Source organism: Onychomys torridus, chromosome 6 (genome assembly GCF_903995425.1).
Source record: "Onychomys torridus chromosome 6, mOncTor1.1, whole genome shotgun sequence".
Taxonomy (NCBI): Eukaryota; Metazoa; Chordata; class Mammalia; order Rodentia; family Cricetidae; genus Onychomys; species Onychomys torridus.
Genome location: NC_050448.1, coordinates 42,553,105 through 42,569,611, shown reverse-complemented (window position 1 = coordinate 42,569,611; position 16,507 = coordinate 42,553,105). Strand labels below are relative to the sequence as shown.

The window sequence follows — 16,507 nt, the reverse complement described above, 5'->3', positions numbered from 1 at the left end:
GGCTTTTTATATTGGTGCTGCGACCCAAACTCAGGTTCTTACGCTGCTGAAGTACAGGCTCTTCTCTCCAGCCCTCAGAAGAGTAGTTAAAGACAATTGGTGTGAATCAAGGTCTTTGGATGCCAGAATGACAGGCAAGTATAGGATTTGTGTGTTATTAGGGACTGTAGATGAGATTGAATATGTCAGTATTGGGCTAGAGCTCAAGACTAATATCTACCAAGAATTCAAAGATCGAATTACCAGACACTGCTGCTTTGGGTATTAGTTTTTCAGTGTAGTCTTGATATTCATCACTTTGCATGCCCACTGCAGTAGGACTTTCTTTTCCACCACCAGCCCCAAATCATGATATGGAGACATTCCTATTATGAATGCTCAGCCTTAGCTTAGGCTTGTTCCTAGCTAGTTCTTATAATTTATATAACTTAAATCAACCCATATTTTTAAATCTACATTCTGGCACATAGTTGGTTACCTCATCTCTGTGGTGCCCATACTGCTTCCTTCACATCTGGCTTATGACTCCACCCTTCTTCCCAGAGTTCTCTCTCTACTCAGAAGTCCTGCCAATACCTCCTGCTTTGCCATTGTCCTGTTAGCTTTTTATTACACCAGTCACAGCAATATAATCCCACACAGTGTACAACAGCCCACTTTTAAGACGAGGGCCACTCCTACTGTGGGGGTGGGAGCTGGAAGGACCGCTGATCTGGGAACCTGGGTTTTCCTTGTGTCCCTGCAGGACTACCAGGGTTCTCCTTCAAATATTCTCTCTCTCTCCCTGCCCTCCTATTCCCACCCCCCCTTTTTAAATTCAGAATTGCACAGAGCTTTGGAGGGGAATCTGTGAAGCTGTATAATTTTTGATTAAATCCCAGCACTGTGGGTTGAGATCTGTAGGTCCTTAGGTGATTTTAAATCTTTCTTTGTTTTAGTTTTCTAACTGTAAGACATAGATAATAGTTATGTCTTTATGACTGTCACAAAGTTATTTGTGAAATGCTTCCCATGATACTTGGCTCAGGGACTTTTGCAGTGTATTAGCAGTTGTGACAAAGTGGCACCCAGAGGTACATTTTGGGGTTTGGCTTTGGAGCTGCATAGCCCTGAGCTCTGAGTGAGCTTTCCTAGTTGGGTTGTGTTTCTAATACCACTTGTGGGTATCCACCAGAGAACACTACTCACACATAGGTTTAAGCCAAAGAAAAGTCTTTATTAGCTGGATGGTGACTGTACTGATTGTTCAGGATCTCAGTGCAGCCCCAAGCCTTTCACAGGGTGAGATTTTAAGCACAAAAATCATATTCTGGGTTGACATACTTCCATAAACAAGAACAGTTAGCCAGAAGCAGAACTACAGAAGCCAAAAAGCAAGGCTAGTACATTTAGAGACTTTTCCAGAACTATATGAACTTTGACGGTTTAGGTCTTTTCATTTTGGCAGGTGATACTGTGTAGGTGCTGAGTTTTATGGCTATTATGGAATCAGTTGTGCTAAGGTCTGGAGGCATACTAAAGTCTGGGGGCCTGTTACATATTGAAATAATTTTATAATACCAGGTAAATTAAATCATTTTCTTAAATTAATAGCTCAGGCGAAAGCTAAGTAAAGAGGAGCCAATTGAAAACTAAAACTGACTTTTGCTTTGAAGTTACTGGCCAAACATGGCCAGTGAGACGACACCGGCCACCAAGTCCAACAACATGAGTTCAATCTTTGGGACCCACATGGTGGGTCCTACAAGTTGTCATACACATAAATAAACAAACAAATGCTTGTAAATTCCTTTTAAAAGATATTTTCTGAAAAATTTGACAAATTATTTCAACTTTAGTTTTCATGGCTGCAGGAGACAAAAAGACAAAGCTAGATACATTGGAACAAAATGCCCCTGGTTTTGTAGAATATAGTTGGACTTTTCTTTGGGCCTCAACCTGCTCCCAAATAAAGATATGGATACTTATTATTAATTATGAATGCTTGGCTTTAGGTTATGCTTGTCCCACTAGCTCTTATAACTCAGTTTTAACCTGTTTCTCTTTATCTACATTTTTGCCTTGGGGCTTTTTACCTTTCTTTCCTTCTGTATGTCCTACTTTCCAGCTTCCTCCGTGTCTGTCTGTCTGGCCCCTGGTGTCTCCCTTGGGTCTCTCCCCTGCTCCTCCCTCCCAGCCTGAATTCTTCCTGCCTGGAAGTCCCATCTATATCTCTTCCCTCACTATTGGCCATTTGGCTTTTTATTAGACCATGTTGTGTGATATTTTGATCATAGTCTGACAATAAAGCTTGCTTGCAGTCAGAGGGCAGAGCTAGCCACTAGATGACCAAAATTAATCATAGAGGTTTTGGAGGACAGGACAGATAGGAGACTGGAAACAGTAAGGCAGGGCAGAGAGAGAATCGGAGCCCTTTTGGATAGAGGAGGGAAGAGATAGGAAGTCCTTGGTGGCTGCTCCACTGCTTCTCTGGTCTTTCAGGTTCTTACCCCCATATCTGACTCCCGATTTTCTATCAATAAAGAATTAGATAAACGCATCAAGACCAGTCAGGTGTCTTAGGCAGGCAAGATAAAACAGCAACATATCTTTCCTTAATTAAACAAATGGAACACATCTTTGCACAGTTAAACAAATATTCTGCAACATTTCCCCCTTTTTGTCTAAATAAAAAAGTGTTTTAACTCTAACATAGTAAAACTATGTACAATAAGAACAATTATCAAATCAGAATTACATTCATAATATCCAGTCCATTTGTCTTTGGCAAATTTGGAGAAAGTACTATACTATCTATCCTATCTTAGTGAGTTGAAAGTTTTATACCTAAACCATTTTTATCCTAACTTTTATTACCATCCAAAAAATATCTTTTTAGATCTTAAAACATCTTCTTAGATAAGCGACTTAAGCTTTTATGTTTCTCAACCATATAAAATTTACATCTCTTATGTAAGTTTATTTTCTGAATTTGGTAACAAGGAAAATTGTAACTATAACTATCTGCTCCTAAACCCCATCAAAGACCCAAGAAGGATATAGTGTTACCTGAGTAAACAGGAAGTTCAGGGCAAGCAACCTCTAAAGCTATAGAAATGACAAAGACATCTGGCTTCCTGGACAGTCATCCAAAGTTCTTCTGCAATGTTGGGGCATCCATCTTTGGCCTACCGGCCTAGGATATCTGACAGACTTTTCTATGAAGCAGGAATTTTGAAGGACTGTCCTTCCTTGACTTGGCAAAGTTCAGCAGTCTTTTTCCTTTGTGTTCTGCTTGTCTAATTTGTATAGTATACTGTTGGTAATTGAGGCAAAGGCAAAATGGCTAGTTTTGCCACAATTAAAGCAAACTCCATATGGAGGTTCTTCAATGCCCATCATCTTTTTATGAAGTAGGTTGGTGCTTCCAGGAGCAGACATGTCTCACTGTCATGAAAAACCTTAGATTATTAAACATCTTAAATGCCATATTTTGTAGGTCTCTGAAGCATTTGAAGATCACCTATCTAAAATATATCTGTTTAACCTTGAAAATTTATATAATATGTCCACAAGATTGATTACTATAGATGACTAACTACTAACCTGTATTTCTCAATTATCCTAAACAGTTTTTAATGATAGCTTTCAAGAATTAGAACTTTATATTACATTTTAAATGAGCTGCTTAAGTATAATACCTTAAACAAGAGTAGAAACATATCTATGGTATAACAAAATAACTTTAAATTTATATCAGTATACAAAAATCAATACCAATGTAAACTATTTGAGATGAATAGTTGTCTCTTTATCCCATATTCCTAGATCCCCACTAAATGATGACAAGCATCCGTAACCCACCAAATGACCAAAAACCACCCATCCCACCTCTTGGGAATGTGGGAATTATGTTCTCTAGACTGCTTCCTGTTGTCTGGTGGCAACAGCATCCCCAGGGGATCTTGAGACAATTGAGATAATGGTCAAGTCCTATACCTTCTCCCTTGCTATTGGCCATTCAGCTCTTTATTAGACCAATCAGGTGCCTTAGGCAGGCAAGGTAAAACATCAACATGTCTTTACATGATTATACAAATGCAACATGTCTTTGCATAGTTAAACAAATATCCCACAACAGTTGAAGATAATTTCCCCCTTTGTTGATAAATCCTTAATTTCTGACTACAGAGAATTCTTACCATTGAAATTAGAAGACAGTGCACTTTTCATAGACACCCATGTTACCAGATTAACAGAGAAATATTTCAGGATTACATTATTAGATGCAGAGACAGTATAGTGTTTGATATAAAATTGTGCAAAATGTTAAAAAAAAGACCTTTATTAACATTTTAAAGAATACTTATAAATTCATTTAATATATTTATAGGAATATATAAATTATTTATAACTTGCAGTAGAAATTAAAGCACTTTGCTAGCACAGTGACCATTATACTACAAAGTACTGTATTACACAATTTGTGGAATATTGTATCTTATTTTGTTTCCCACATACCATTATTCCATGAACATTTTTCTCCAAATTTACAAGTTCTTAGCAAATATAATTAAAACTATCCACACAGCAATCAGTGCTTATTGGGTAATATTTGAGTATTTGTGTTCTTATTTTTCTGTGTCAAAAAATGTTGTGTAGATATTGGCAGTGCTCCAATATTTGCAAAGCTTTATTTGAGCATGCTTAAAATAAGAGGGGGTAAGTTATTTCACAATGTACAGTGGGGAGAAAAGCCCCCAAAGTATGCAGATGAGAACTCTGTCACCTGTAGTACTGTTTAAATTGGTTCTACCGCAATTATTAATTAATATTGTTTCTGCCAGTACTCTTTACTTTTGAAAAAAAAATAAAAGTTTTCAAGCTTAAAAAGAAGTTACACTGAGCTAGGATGTAGCTCAGTATAGATTGCTTGCCTAAGATGCACAAGGCCCTGTGTTCAATCCCCAGCCCTTCCTGAAAACGTCTTCGTCTATTTCTTTTGAATGTGAATATGAATTATGGAAACAAAAGGTACTGACTTTTCCAAGCTATACTAACTTGTTTATTTTATTTTATTTTTTTGTGTGTACATGTGTGTGCATGTGGTAGGACACACGTGGAGGTCAGAGAAAAGCTTCATTGAGGGTGGTTGTCTCCTGCCTTCTCAGGACCTCAGAGGTGTGCCATCAAGGGCGGCAATCAGGGGCGCTGTAGTAGCACCTTCGGCTACTGAGCCATCTTTCCAGCCAACTTGTTTTATTTTAAACCAGTTCTTTCAATTGTAGCATCCTCATGTCCTAGGAGAGTTGAGGGAATCTCATTGCCCATGCTCAGAGCATGTCAAGCCACTGATTGCAAAGACAAAAAAACAAAACAAAACAAAAAACCCACCAGAAATGTGAGACTTAGTAATGTCTCCCGAGTGCCTTAAAAAAAAAATGAACGAAGTGCCCCTGTGTTTATTTCCCTCTGTCTGCCTTATTGGAGAGCGGGCCCGTGGAAGTAGGCTGCAGAAGAAGCTCTGCAGATATTACTAAGTCTCACATTTCTACTTGGTGGTGCTTGGAAGCCGATGGGAAGTGAAGGACAGGAGTTCCAATGAGACAGACACCTCTGGATGGCCTGGGGATCCCCTGACCTCGCCCGGCACCCTCGCCACCCCCACACCTCTGACTAATCCCGATTGCTTTAAAATTAACCAGAAAATGAGAGAGGGCCAAGTTTCTTTCAAATCTTAGCTTTTCACTGGATTTCGTTTGAATCCTCAGGTTTTGGCCATCCTAGGGCACAGCAGTCCTCAAGCGTCCCTTGTGTCACGCTGTGAGGGGCAGGATGGAGTTCAAAGACCACCTTCCCCAGGACTTGCTGTTTTGAACGCATGCTGCCTTATGAACATTACCATCAGGGGCTATTCATTTTGCCTTTTATCTCCCAGCAAGGCTTGATGAGAAGTGCAGTCAGCACTTTCCGTGGGGATTCCGTGGGCTTTCGACGTTATTTAAATTTATAAGTACAGATGAATGGATTGAGAGACTTAGGGGAGGATTTGCCTAACGCTGAGTGAGTGAAGGGCTCCAGAGAGCTAGGCCTGCCCTACTGCCTTCTTTTCTTCCCAAATTTCCTACCTCCCTCCGTTCTTGCATCCTTTTAAATTCCTTTCATTCAGATAAGGCACAGAGTTGTGGAGACACTAGCCTGAGCGAACCCCTGAGGCAGGACCTGGACGAGTTCCGGCCTTTGGACGTCTGAGTCAGGCACGAGTTTCCTCTGGATTTGTTCGAACCACCAGGAACTAGTTAGTCCCTCCTTTTCCGAAGGGAGAGCAGGTCTAGGTACTGCATTTTAATTTCTGCCTAGAGCCTTGTGGTCCCGTGGTTAGCAATTTGAAGACAGCGTGAGCCCGAGAGACAGTTATTAGCATGAGGTCTGGCTGGCAGACCACGTTCACTAAAATTTCATTTTAAAGACAGCATTCCATCATCTCATACCCAAAGAGCTCACACTTTGCTTATCTGCATACCATACACTGGAAAAACTCTTGGCTGGAGGGACAAATACACATTTTAAAAAGGAACATTTCAGGTAGCCATTTCCTTCCCTTTTCGCGGGTGGGATAGTGGAGGTGGGAAGAATCAGTCTTGTGCATCGTCAGTGAGGAGACCCTAAGCTCTTTCTTTGGGGACATAGAAGGTCAGTGAGCGCGCAACAATGCTGAGGGTCCCGGAATGGGATGGAGGACTTAGAAGGTGTGGGTTTGCATCTCACTGGTTTTTATTATTCTACCGGAACTCATACTAAAAAAAAAGTGTGACTCACAGGAAAGAAAAACTCAACAAGACAGACAAAAATAGATACAAGGGGAATGTTATAGAAATCATTAAATTATTTGCAAATGTACATTTTAAAAAATGTAGAGGAATGGGATGGGGAGTGTTGTTTTCATGGAACAGTGACTCCAGAGGATGATAGCTTTAGCTGTAGGAGTCACAGGAGAGAAGGAGGTGGAGATGTTAGTCAAAGAGTAGGAGACAAATTCATCTACTTAAAAAAAATACATTTTGGCACAGGGGTTAAGAGCACTGGTTGCTGTTCTAGAGGAGCTGGGTTTGATTTCTAGCATCCACATGGCTCACAAGTATCTGTAATTTTAGTTTCAGAGGAACCAGCACCCTCTCTGACCTCCTCAGGCTTCAGACAAGCACCTGGTGCATAAACATATATAAAGCAAAACACTCATACACATAAAATAAAAATAAATCTAGCTAGGTAGTGGTGGTGGTGGTGGTGGTGGTGGTGGTGGTGGTGGTGGTGGTGGTGCACGCCTTTAATCCCAGTTCTTGGGAGGCAGAGGCAGGTGGATTTCTGTGAGTTCAAGGTCAGTCTGGTCAACAGAGCAAGTTCCAAGACAGCCAAGACTACACAGAGAAACCCTGTCTCAAAACAAAACAAAAACAAAACCTTAAAAATCGATTTTATTTCATTTGTTATTATTATTATTATTACTATTATTATTATGTGGGTGGACACTTGCATGCCATTGTGAGCATGTTTGTCCTAGGGATTGAATTTAGGTCATCAGGTTTGACATCAGGTACATTACATGTTGAGCCACCTCACTACCCACTGAAAAAAACCCCTTGTCTACACTTCCTTTCCCCAAGATTCTCCTTTATTAGTTTATGGACGAGAGAAGCTTGCTTATAAGCCATTTATGTGGTTGGAACAGATTTGAACTGTTTCATAAAATGTGTTAAAAATAGTACCGTAGATTTGTAGACAGTTAAAGACAGCTAAGGAAATTCTAAAGCTAAAGATAAGGTGTTCAGTTTTGCTTTGCTTAAAAGTACCTACAAATAGTATGAAGGAAGCACATTTGTTGTTGTCTTTCCTAAGCTCAATTTTATGTTTGAACTCAAAGAGACCGAGTTAAAAAAACAGGTCACATGTGAATCAGAGTTGAAAACCATGTGGAGGGTTCATGACTACCAGATGGACTCTGCACATTCTGCTATGGCGACATATTTCATTAGTTAGGTTTCTGGCTACACATGGTAGAAAACTCATTTCTCTGTGGCTTAAACAAGTAAGCAGAGCAACAAGCAGATTTAAGGCTCATTTAACACATGGTGCAGCAGGGTATCTAGCTTCAGTGTTTTTGGTATCAGCACGACTTAGGTTTCTCTTTTGTGTGGTTCAGGTTCAAGCACTCCTTCCCCTTCTATCCAAACATAGTGGCTCTAAGTTCTAGACCCTGAGGCTCACATCTCCACAACTTCAAGTGCAACAGAGAATGAATTTTTGTGTCTCACACATATATTAGACCCACCTGACTCGATGGTCTAGGACAAGCCATAGGAATCTCCTGTACTATGTCTCTGCGGATGCCTGTGGTGCCAGCCCAAGCCACATACCTACCACCTGAATTGAGCCCACAGCACCTGTATCTCTAGGATGAAATGGGAGAAGACGTTTCTCAGAGGGAAACACAGGTAGTGGGGAGTGTCACTCCACATGCCTGCAACTTCTAGGCAGGCTTAACTATGCAAATACAGTGTGGAAGGTTTTTCTTTTTTATTTATAGAACTTAAAATGTTTATCAAGTGATTATTATCTCAAATATTTTGTTTTCTTAGTTAAAAGTGCTGTCTTTCATGCTTTATTATAAAAGTGCTTTATTTCGTATATGTGTTTGGTATTGGTGTTAGGCTGTCTTCTGATTCTTTATGTGGATAGTTTTGATCATGGAAATACAAATGAAAATGGCAAAAGTAAAGAAATATATTAAGGCATGGAGCCACACACCTGTAATCCCAGCTCGTGGGAGATGGAGGCAAGTGGATTGCGAGTGTGTTAGTTTTACCAGTGTGGCACACTATAGAATCATCGGGGAAGAGTTTCTGCGAGGGATTTGTCCAGTTAGAGCAACCTGGTCTGTGGATATGCCTGTTCTTGATTGCCTTAATTGATGTAGGAGACTCAGCCTGGGATTGTGCATTAGTCACCATAACCTGGTTGTGGACCCTCAACTGTATAAGAATAATAGAGAAAAGTAGCTGAGCACTAAGCCTTCATTTCCCTGCTCTTGGCAGTAGATGTCATGTGACCAGCAGCTTCAAGCGCCTGTTACCTTGACTTCCTCAAAATAATGGACTGTGACCTGGAACTGTGACCTGAAATAAGCCTTCCCCTAAGTTGCTTCAGTTAGGTTTTTTTTTTTTTTTTTTTATCACAGCCATAGAAATGAAGCTAAGATCATGAGTTCATGAGTTTGAAGTCAGCCTGGACCATATAGTGACTCTGCCTCCTAAAAACAACAAGAAGCCATAGCAGCAAAACCAAAAATCCCACCTTAACCTTGCTTTGAAACAGAACTTTCTTTAATAACTACTGGTTATTTCTGATATTCTTGTAAGTTAATAATTTTGTGAAACCACTGTAATGATCAGGCATTTATACATTCTGGTGAGATGGCTCTTTGGGTAAAGGTACTTGCTGCCAAGCCTTATGACCCAAGTTCAAGCCCCAGTACCCACTTTGTGGAATGAGAGAACTGACTCCTGATCCTTGTCCTCTGACTGTCATGTGTGTCTTGTGGCTACTGTGAATTCACATAAACACTAACAATAAATAAAGAGGTGTAATAATAACAAATCAACATAAGGGCTTAGGGAGATGGCTCAATGGTTAAGAGCACTGGCTACTCTTACAGAGGACCTGGGTTTGATTCCTAGCATTCACATGGCAACTCACAACCATCTGTAACTCCAGTTCCAGGGCATCCAATGCTCTCTTTTGGCCTTTGAGAACACCAGGTGCACATGTGATGCACAGACATACATGCAGACAAAATACCCATACCCATAAGATAAACTTATGTAGTCTATGACTTGCAAATGCATTTATACAGAGTTCTCGGTATAATATAAACACATAGGTCCCTTAGGATGTGGAATGTTTTGTGAGGTATAAAATAAGGCTGGGGGAAAAGGCACTCATTTTTAAAGCACCTTGGCTTTTGGTAGGTACAAAACAAGTGCATTTCATTGTATTCAAATAGGAGCATAGAACATTCAGAAGAACTCTGGGCTCCTGAAGGTGGGGTTCTGTAGTTTTGAATAGTTAGCAGTGATAGCTTGCAAGTTACACATGCTTTCTGGGCCTCGATTTCCTTTTGGTTTCATAAGAAGTTTGGCTTAACTGAAGCTTGACATTGCTTTCAATTGCCTTCCTTTAGTGAGTAGTAACTCTACCTCTTCTAAATCTAGATGGAGCTAAAGTTCTGTGTGTGTGTGTGTGTGTGTGTGTGTGTGTGTGTGTGTGTGTGTGTACAGGCATGTGCATGCACATGTATGCTCATGGATACACATGTGTATGCCAGAGGTCAACCTTGAGTATTCCTCAGGTGCTGCCTACCTTGATTTTTTGAGACATGGTCTCTTACTGGCCCTGGAGCTCACCTAGTAGAGTAGGCTAGCTCACTAGTGACTCTCAGGGTCCTCCTGTCTCTGCTTTCCCAGCCCTGGAATTACGTGTGTCCTGCCACCACACCTATTTTTTTTTTTTTTTTTTAAATGTAGGTTCTGGGGATTGAACTCAGGACCTCATGCTTGGACAGCAAGGACTTTCCAGGCTTCACCTGTAAGACTTGAAGCCTTGGGCTATGTTTATTTATTCTCATGCTGTCAATCCATTTGAGTCATTTTAACAAAATGACAAGGTGGCTTACAAATAACAGAAATACAATTCTGGAGGCTAGGAATCAAGTCAGATTTGGTGTCTAGGGAAGGTCCTCTTCCAGTTGCAGACTGCTGACTTCTTGGTGTATCCTCACATGCTGTATGCAATGAGCTAGCTCTGATGCCTTTTACATAAAGACAGGAATCCCAGGGAGGCTAGAACCACAATGCATCACCTCCTGAAATCACCATTTAAAGATTTCCATGTCTGAACTTGGGGAACACAAATGTTGAGATCACAGCACATATCTGTGGCTGGAATACTTTAACCAGGGCTTCATCACAACTCAGTGGCTAAATTCTCTAATGCTGAAGTGAGAGGGAATAGATTAAACAATGTTGAGGTTTTTTTTTTTTTTGAGAGGCTGGTTTTAAACTGTCAGCTTGACACACCTGGGAACCTGAACCAAGGAGTGCCTCCATCAGACTGGCCTATGGGCATGTCCATGGGAATTTTCTTGATTGCTAACTGATGGAGGCCTAGCTTCTGTGGGTAGGTAGTGCCATCCTAAGTTCTGTTTTACAAAATTATTTTATGTGCATAGGTGTTTCGCCTGCATGTGTTTCCATGCGAAGACATAAGAACTCCTGGAGCCTGAGCTGTAGACAGTAGTGAGATGCCATGTCTGAAATTGAACTTGGAAGAACAGCTGGTGCTCTTAACCACTGAGCCATCTCCCCAGCCCGGCCCTGGGTTTTTATAAGGAAGCTAACTAGCTGAGCAGAAGCAAGCCAATAATTAGAGTTCTTCTGTGGTCTCTGTTGAGTTTCTCCCTCTAGGTTCCTGCCTTGGCTTCTTTCAGTGATGGACGGTAGAGTCTAAGCTAAAATAAAGTAAATTCCCTAGTTGGTTTTGGTCAGTGTTCAATCAGCAACAGAGAAGCAGGCTAGGGCCTTTGAAATGTTCTTATCTTGGAAGAGAGTCACTGAACCCAGTATTTTAGCTGTAATCTTTGTGGATTTACAGGATCTTTGTCTGTCTGTCTGTCTGTCTCTCTCTCTCTCTCTCTCTCACACACACACACACACACACACACACAACACACACACACACACACACATATTTATTTATTATTTTGGACAAGATTTCACTATGTACCCCAGGATGACCTTGAACACAGTATCCCCTGGCCTCAGCTTTCCAAGTTCTGGGATTACAGGCATGAACTCTCATGCCTGGCTACAGGACGTATTGGAAACCTTCACATTATCTAACATCCTAGTTCCTTATGGCCTATCATGGTTAGAAACTTGAGTTTGGAATCTGAAGATATGATTGAAGGTTGTATTTCTGCCTTTTTCTGGCATATAAACAAATCAGTCTCCCTAATAGCATCTTCTCCTCTTTGTGTGGTAGAGAGAGATAACGGTACCTGTCTCAGAAGATTAATTAGGCCTGGATGAGAGCCCTGCACATGTAGCTGCTTTGCTAACTATAAACACCTTAGGGTTTCCTATGCTTTTACAGCAACGGGTTGGGTATAGGGGGCAAAATCTGATAATAACAGAACCACAGAATTGAATTAGCAAGGAAAAATGAGCGTGAGTATAGATAGGGTCTTTTCTTTCATTCCATGTAATTTAATGTGTTTATGCTATAAGTGACAAGAACACTTTTTATAATTGGGCAATACTACTGTTAATTATTAAAAATTATTTTCTTGGAAAAAGGTAGTATAGAGGACTTCAAAACTGTATATTTGTGTATAACGCTGGAATGACAAATATTTTTAAAAAGTGGTTATTCTAGGGAATGGGGGACTGGAAAGAAAACTGGCAGATTTTAGTGCCATTAGCTCTGGCAGTTTCTAAAAAATTAATAACCCGTTTAATTGTGTTCTGCTTACTTATCTGCAGTGTAGGTATTAATTTCAGGGCCGTTCACTTCTAGGCACATGCTCTATTTATGAGCTACACTCTCAGCCTTTTCCCACATTACTTATGTAACTAGGAGTACTTGTGATATGCCATCTGTATAATATGAAGTGTTAGTTTTTGAGGACGAAGATAGGGTCGTCTATGCAGTCAGGTGCTCTCTCCCATGTCTCTTAGTGCTCCCACGTGATGTTCTGACTCCCTCAACCTCACAGAACAGGAGAATCATTCTAAACTGTAGGAGTGAGGTAAGAAGAAGGGGTGGTGTGTGTGTGTGTGTGTGTGTGTGTGTGTGTGTGTGTGTGTGTGTCTAGCCTTGTGGGGAGAGGCAGGAAGGCTGAATGTAGATAAGACCCGCTTTGTGGGAGTTTGCTCTGGGAGCCTCCACTGGCTGTCCCAGTGACAGACAACACTGTGTTAGCTTGCTCTTCTCACTGAGCCACTGACTTCATCCTGGGGTACACTTACAGAACTCTAGACTGTGACAGTGGGACAGATGACCCGTACGCTTTGCTTCTTCCCAGACTTGCTTGTGTTTTTCTGGCGTTGTGAGCAGAAAGGAGGGTGGAATTCTGAAAAGTCACTTTAGCCAGATCTTGTGAACAAAGCGGGCCTTGTTCAGGGTTCTGCACATCGGCTTTCGCAGCTGAAGTCATCAGCTCAGATCTCGGCTTTTCAAGTCCTTGCTCTCTGCAGAGGTGGGAATCTCAGCAGGTGCCTTGAGTTCACAGTGCTGGAGGCCTGGCCGGTCTCTAGTTACATGTAAGCCTGGGTGGAAACAGGGATTACTGGCCTTAAATAGATAGCTGGAACGAACCAAAAGGAGGTTAGCAAACTTTGCTGTGGTCTGGCATATCTGCACCCACATGGACATTGTAATAATTTCTAACAGTTCATGGGCTGTTACATAACTCGCCAGGATGGTACCAACACAAAAGTCAGGAGTTGAAATGATGGCCCACCTGCTAGTCAAACTTATGGAAACTTTCCAGGATCGACTGGTTGGGGGTCCTGATGTTAGTCAGACCTGGAGCACATAAGCGGTCCTGCAACTTGCTTAATGATAGATTTCTTTCTTTAGCAGAAAGCAGTAACTGAGTCCAGAATGATGCTGTTGGAAGAAGTTATTGTTTTGGTATGCAAAAAAAAAAAAAAAAAAAAAAAAGAAGAAGAGGAAGAGGAAGAGGAAGAAGAAGAAGAAGAAGAAGAAGAAGAAGAAGAAGAAGAAGAAGAAGAAGAAGAAGAAGAAGGACATTCAGTTTTTCAGTTTCCTGGGCAGATTTGTGGGAAATTTGTTAGGGCCTGGAGGAGTCCAGCTCCAAATTGTAGCCCTGTGTGTTGCCCCTAATGCTAGGCAACCAATGGCATTGTGCTGCCAGTGTGAGCGTGTGGCTGCCGTTTTCTTCATTTTGTCTCATTCTGTTCCTCTTGACAGGGCAATTTGGTTTTGATGCTGTGCCAGAAATCTTCCCACAATGAGCTACTGGAACGCCGAGCAAAGGGGCTGTGTGCAGTACCGCAGGCATTTTCTGGTGGACAACAGTGTGTTTCATGGTGAGCGGACTGTTGTATTTACGTAGCTGGAACTCTCCTTTGGTTTCTGACAGTACCTTTATTGTACTGTTCTGGATGCAAATATAGTCTCATTGTTAGATTGAATCAAGAGCTCGAGTTTACTTGCTTATGGTTAATTACCTTAACATTCCATCCGGACTCATGACCTATAGTTGTTAGCCGTGTGAACCACCTCAACCACAGCAATGGTGTTCTCCCTTCCTACCTCCCAGCCTTTCTGCTCTGGTTGACTCCAGTAACACACCTTTCTGTTGTTTGTAACTGTTTGGGGCTGGGCCCATAGAAATGAAGTGTTCAGTAAATATTTGAGGCTCACCATTCAGTGCTTATTACTAGAATGGTGTGTGCCTTCCAAATTCAAATGTTAAAGTGTGCCGATGGCCAGTCTGTCCCAGTAACCCGTTAAAAAAAAGAAGTCCACTAGCTTATGTTGCTGTCCTTTGGGGTTGGAAGACTTGACCTGTCACACAGGAAAACAGAATAGAGCTGTTTGGCACACTTCAGCTTGTCCGCTGGGTAGATTACTGTAGCCGAGCAGAGAGTAATCAATATTAGTCATTCTCTTGACAAATAAGCATTCTCTTCCACCACTGCCTTTAACCCAGCTGAAAGCTGCTTGTCTAGTAGCTCATAGTCAGCGATAAGCTTTGTCCATCCTGCTATCAGGATTCCCAGGGGAGAAATTTATTTGTGAGCCCAAGATTTCTGGGGCACTGGAATTTGTGGCCCAGTGTCCGTTGGAAGCCCACGGAGATGTAGAGGGAAGTAGAGAGATTTCGTGGAAACGTAGGTGTTGCTTAGTTAAACACCCTATCCAGGTCTGTTTTCAACTTTTTATGCCTGGGTTTCTTCCTCATTTTGGTAACAGATTCAATGTGCATCATTATTTTGAAATTAAGCGAGTGACAGGTGCAGCGTTACACACTGGGTCCAGTGGTTGTGCTTTCTTCAAGGTTGCTTGTGTGACCTGGCAGAGGTGACTTTATTGTACAAGTGAAGCAAGGAAGTGCAGATGAAATCATGGCAGAGGGTGACACGGGTATCACTCAGCTAACCCCGAAAGTGCAGCTTGTCTCTCTAGCCTGACTCTCCTGATACTGTCGTGGTAAAGAACCCTTACCAGGGACACCATGGGACGGAATTGGGGTATTACTGCAGAAGTGAGGTTCTGTCTTGCGTTCCTCTGACTCTCTCCTGAGAGTCCCGTTGACTGCTTCTGTGTGCACCCACATGTTGTTGGTTGTACAGTGATTTCTGCTAAAGCTTATTTGTCTCAAGAGGTGGAGTTTTCCATATTGCTGAAATGCTGTGCATACATTGCTGTTTTCCTTATTTTAAATGTCGTCATCCAGAGAGCTAAAATGCACTTCCAACTTGAATGCAGTTCTGATGATTTTAGTTATATTCCAGTTAGCATGTTACTATATTATGGTCAGTATTGGTTGTTTCTGTTGTACTTCAGGGAAGGAATTACTGTGGCTCACAGTTTGAGGGCAGTCTGTCATGTGGGGGAAAGCCTGATATCAAGAAAGTGTTCTAAGCCGGGTGGTGGTCCTTTAATTCCAGCACTCGGGAGGCAGAGGTAGGCAGATCTGTTAGTTCGAGGTCAGCCTGGTCTACAGAGCAAGTTCCAGGATAGGCTCCAAAAGAGAAACCCTGTCTTGAAAAACAAAAACAAAAACAAAACAAAACAAAATAAAGCGGGGGGGGGGGGGGGGGGGGGGGGGGGGGTGGTTTTCTAATTTTGGAGGGAAGAGCACGAAGCGTCTGTTCCCATTACCTCCACACCAAGAAGCAGTGATGAATGCTTGTACCTGGCTCGTTTTTCTCCTTTTTCCCCGAATTTTCTCAGCCTGGGACTCCAGTGGGTGGGATGTTAAATCCACATCTAGGGGAACGCTTTCCTCAGTTAAACCTCTCTGGAAACTTTCCCACAGACACAGCCAAAGGTGTATCTTCTAAGCAGTTAATTTGACAATGGCAGTTAGCTGACACAAGGAACTCTTCTTCATGCAGGGCTGATAATGAACATTGCCCCTTGAGCCCTTTGGAAGTCTTGGTAAGAGTTCATCCCATTTTGTGGATAGGGGAACTAAATCTTGGAGATTTTTGACATGGAGATTGGATATTTGAAGTCCGATCGTCAGGGCTCCACTCCTCCAAGGTTTCTGTCCTTTTCAGGCTATCACCCCATTCTGAGAGATGAGTTCTAGGCAAGTACTCTACCATTGAACATACCCCTAGCCCTTGAGAGCTTTGAATTCCAGTCAAGAGTTCTTGCTCTGACATTAGCCAGTAGCAGATGAACTGGAACAATTAGACAATCCTTCAGGTATGTG

General features: G+C 41.7%; 1 protein-coding gene across 5 annotated transcripts in view; it reads left to right on the top strand.

The window, feature by feature from the left end:
- Positions 1-16,507, top strand: part of Plch1 (phospholipase C eta 1) — a 217,072-nt gene that overhangs the window by 13,570 nt on the left and 186,995 nt on the right. For all 5 annotated transcript variants that reach the window (XM_036190617.1, XM_036190614.1, XM_036190613.1 and 2 more), the window contains exon 2: positions 14,029-14,147. In XM_036190617.1, the coding sequence (XP_036046510.1) occupies positions 14,069-14,147 (79 nt within the window). In that variant the 5' untranslated portion in view covers positions 14,029-14,068. The remainder of the gene's footprint in view (positions 1-14,028; positions 14,148-16,507) is intronic.